This window comes from Ptychodera flava, chromosome 5 (genome assembly GCF_041260155.1).
Source record: "Ptychodera flava strain L36383 chromosome 5, AS_Pfla_20210202, whole genome shotgun sequence".
Taxonomy (NCBI): domain Eukaryota; kingdom Metazoa; phylum Hemichordata; class Enteropneusta; family Ptychoderidae; genus Ptychodera; species Ptychodera flava.
The window spans coordinates 40,177,504-40,182,169 of record NC_091932.1 but is presented as its reverse complement, the minus strand read 5'-3'; the positions used below and the strand labels follow the sequence as shown (position 1 = coordinate 40,182,169).

The following is a 4,666-nucleotide window of genomic DNA, read 5'->3' as shown; positions in this document are numbered from 1 at the left end:
GCCAAATTTCCATCTGGTGATATTGTAGCATCTACACTTGCTTACATATTAGATTGTACACATGTAAAAAAGTGCATGTACACTACTGGCTTGATCAATTTGTGGTAAAATTGGGTCAGTGGTGAGTGCACCTTGGCCTTGCACTTCTATAATTCTTGACATTTATTTCATAGTAACAAATTAACAGTGTGTTTATGTTTGTCGTATTTCAATTTTACTTACAAACAAAACTTTTTTCCTTAGTTCATTTACTTAAGTTTACAAGATTTCCATCATTTATATAATGGTTGATATACTCTGGATTTTCTCAGATTTTAAAGTTTTGAGTTTAAAAGTCTGAACAATTGCACTCCACTAGCAAGATTTGTGTCTGCATCTGTGTGTTAGTGAATGTCTATATTGTGGTGTATGTGTTTAGGACAGTTTCCATGTGTTCCTTTGTGACACATCTTGAAGTGTTCAGGGTCTTCAGACTTCAAACACTTTAATACAGTGACTTTTTTTGTCTGCAACAATCATCTTCCTCGGAACACTATCAGTTATCACCAATCCTGTCGATTTATTCAATCCATCTTCTTTTCTATCGAGACGAGATATGAATCTTCCCCTGCTGTCAAATTTCTGAATGCGATTACTGCAATCACTGACGTACACAAAACTGTCCGAATCAAGACATAAGCCACTTGGTCCAAACAGCTGACCATCTTTTTTACCAGGGATTCCAAATTTGTACAGGAACTGATCATCTGCATTGAATACCTGAATGCGATCATTATCACAGTCTGCAACAAATAACAGCCCTCGTTTGTCATGAACCATCATCCATGATCCTTTGAATTCACCATTCTCTTCACCAAATTTACCAAATGATTTGATGTACTGGCCACCCTGTGTGTACTTGCTGATACAGTGTGCGTCCTTGTCTGTTTTATCTCCACCCTGTCCATCCCAGTCTGACACATAAACAGCGCCATCTAGTGGGCTGATGCTGATACCTCTTGGGTACTTCAGTTCATTTTGTCCAAAGGTTGTGATGACTTTCCCATCCTCATCACTTACAACCACTTGTTTGTTGTGAAAATCTGTCATGAAGTATCTGTCATCAGCTGATATTGCTATGTCAAGTGGATGAAATGCCTTGCCAAACTGTTTAAATTCAAATGTTTTCTTCCAATTTCCATCCAAGTCAATAATTTGTATTCTCAAGTTGTTGAAGTCAGTTACAACCAAATCTCCTTTTTTGTTGATTGTCAAACTGTATGGTGTATTAAACTCTCCTATATTGTTTCCAAGCTTACCCAGTGTTTTCACCAATCCTTTGATGACAGGAATTTCAAAAGGTGATCCTGGTACTTCCTGATTTCCAATTGTCATGGCAACTTGATATTTACCATCCATGTCAATGTTAGCAGCCACTGTGTGAGTGCTGTCTCTCTTGTCTGTCACATCAAGGTTTGTCTTTGATCCATCTGGTTTTGTCAATGTCACTTCCACTGCTTGTCTTGGAATCACTGGTTTTCCAGATCTATCCTTGGTTGTGGTCTGTGCATTTATGGATCCGCCTTTCAGCAGACACTTGTTGTCAACTGCACACTGTGAGATACAAACATCAGACCTCAGCAATCCCAGGATTCCATCTGTTGTGATGTCATCAGAAGGGAAGAACTCCACCACCTCTTGTTTTAGACTGGGTTTGGTATCTGTGGAAACCAACTCCTGAAGTTTGACAAGTACATTTGGACTTTTTGAGACAAGCTGAGCTGGATTCCCATGATGCATCAGTGCTTCAGTGTAACTACAAGTACTGATAAGATTTTCATATTTCAATTCAAGGTTACCGATGTCACTTTCAAGACCTTTGACCTGCAAACTACAGTTGGTGTCTAACTTTTCTATCAGCTTTCTTTCTTCTTTCTCTATCTTGTCGATGAGGGCGTCTTTCTGTTTCCCGACTTTTTGTTTGTTCACCAAACACTGTTCTGTCACTTTCTTACATGCATCCTTGACCTCTGCTCTGCTGTGGTCCACTTCTCTTGCTTTCACTTTCAACTTCTCAACCAGCACTGACAACTCCTTGTTGCATTCATCGGCCACTTCTTGAAGATATCGATGACTATGGTCAGGAATACGATGGTCAATGACAGTGCATTCCACACAAATGGGAATCCTGCAGGAATCACAGTAGAAATTAATCTCATGCTTGGGATGAATTTTGCAGTTTTGTATCAATTTTACAGATGCTCTCCTTCTCTTTCCTTTCTCGGATTTTTCTACAGTCAACACTTCATGCATGGCTGCTTGTTTCAGCTTCTTGTGAAATTTCTCACAGCACACTCTACAGTAATACTGCTCACAATCCACACAAAACACTGAAGCTTCAGTTTCTTCACAAAACTCACATTTACTTTCACTTTGATCAGCAGACTCCTCTGTTCTCTTCTTCAAAACTTCCAACATTGAATTCATGAAGAAATTATTATCAAGACCAGAAACTCTGTCCTCAGGAAGTTGTACTGACTTCTGACAAGTAGGACAGTTCAAACTTCCAGTTTTTTCCACCAGTTTTTCCAGACATTGTTGACAGAAGGTGTGATAACATGGCAGAATTTTTGGATTCTTGTACTGTTCCAGACAGACTGGACAAGTCAAAAAATCTTCTCCAATTTCATCCAGAATTTCTTCAGATGTTGCCAGCTTGGAGGCCGCCATAATGATGTTGCTGTCCACCAGGGGGTGGTGAGACTGACCAGCACCTTGACAGCCTGTACAATCCATTTTGTGGTCATATCAGACTATAATCTCATCGTGTATTTTGCATGAAATTTGTAGTTAAAATATCATGTTCTGACCTGGTAGTGTCAATAATACACTTTGTCAGTCAATATACTTGTATTTACCTGCCTCTTGGACCTTGGCCACTGAAAGTCTGAAAAGTCATAAATAATGAAAAGTAATTGTTAGATCAACAAAGCTTAGGTTGATCGGCTAAAATAGTCCCCCAAAGAATAATTGTTAAAGTAAAAATGCCAGGTTAGTTTACATTTGTAATGATAAAAATTGCTTGAAATCGGTGGCCACATTAATGAATACTGCAGTCACGATAGATTTTGAGATTGACCAACTTGTACGGAACATAATACCATAAATGGTCAGACCATTGTGCAGTTGTCAGGAAAGGCATATGAAAGATTTATTAACTATTAACCTGATGCCACAGTTTTACTGTCAATAAATGCAGGACACAATGAAATAAACTTAGCACACAGCCTAGGTCATATCACAAAATCTGAAAACTTATTGCAGTTGATTGAATACAGATGGGCAGTATGTAACATATTTCTTCGGTTGATTAGTAAAATTGAACATAGATGAATCAATGCTTTCCCAAAGGTCACAGGTCATAGTATATTGCTTTGGTGGATGTGAAACTGCTTCAAGTGGAAGCACAGCCTCCTTTGATTTGATCTTTTAGTCATATGCAGTCTAGAGGATTTTCAATTTAATCATAAATATTCAACATACAAGAGTTACAGTTCAGTACACTGATCAGCATATTCTCATTTACTTTGGCATTAATTTTTTAAGTTTACAAAATTAATAATTCTATATTGATGTGTCCACCAAGTGATATTTGTGTATTTACTGTTGCATGCACAGTAATCTTAAATCTATGACAATTATAAAACTTTGAGGTTCATGTACATGGAAATAAGTTTTGATATAATCAAAGGCATCATCATCCTTCAATCTCACTCAAGGATTTATTTTGCAATACCAAATCTATCTATCAATCAATCAATCAGAGGATTGAGTATTGTAAATGCAGGTGAACAACAGGGAACTATTTCCCTCAAACATAAAGAATGAATTATAACCGAGACAAATATCTGTTCTCTAATTTACTTCACTTTAAGTTCAGCATGGCGTAAATATGATTTTATATAGAGACTATGGTCAGTTTAATATTGGAGTTACTATTTCTCTCTTTCTCATTTTTGAACTTTTGCTTTTATTTAGATATTGTGGAAGGCATTGCATGGAGCACTGGCTAGCTTCTTTCAGAAAATAAGTGAAAGGTACTATTTTAATATGTACACCAGCTAAATAACTCCCAGTATTTTCAAGTGTAGAGTACCTTGAAGTGCCTGGTACCTACATTGTTGCCTTATCAAAATGTCTTTTTCTGATTTATGAAAGTTCTTTCAAGTGTCGTTGTGGCAGTATCCATTGAAGGGACTATTTGTTATTTTTACTTTTTGAGAATTAGTCATTTAGGCCAGGAAGAATAAATTAATTGTTCCTTGGAATACCCACTTCTAATTATAGCCTATTTGAATTTTTTGAAATGGCAAATACTTCTGTATTGCAACTTTTAGGGCATTTTTGTCAGGCATATTTTTACATCGTTGTGTTTTTCTTCTAAGAACACATTGAAATAAAAAGTTATAAACTTATTTCATCAATACATTTAAAGGTGACAGTGACTTTATTAAATGTAAATATTTTCAAAAATTATCATCTACCTGTATTGGTTTTAAGAAGTTACTAAGTTCAAAATACATGGCAGACAAGATAGATTGCTATCTTTCTGATGCGTACAGCGGCCTATGCTGTGTATCAAACCACAAGCAACTGCAAATTTTCAATGCTTCGGGCTAGGGTATGG

At 36.7% G+C, this 4,666-nt stretch overlaps 1 protein-coding gene across 1 annotated transcript; it reads right to left on the bottom strand.

Annotated features, from left to right (window-relative positions):
* Window positions 1-468: 468 nt before the first annotated feature.
* On the bottom strand, window positions 469-2,775 carry LOC139133717 (tripartite motif-containing protein 2-like). The gene has a single exon (XM_070700482.1). The coding sequence runs from the start codon at window positions 2,773-2,775 to the stop codon at window positions 469-471; it is 2,307 nt and encodes a 768-aa protein (XP_070556583.1).
* Window positions 2,776-4,666: the final 1,891 nt, after the last annotated feature.

What these genes read in the sequence shown, in the direction of transcription:
- LOC139133717 (XM_070700482.1), bottom strand. Translation starts at nt 2,775, where the DNA reads ATGGATTGTACAGGCTGTCAAGGTGCTGGTCAGTCTCACCACCCCCTG.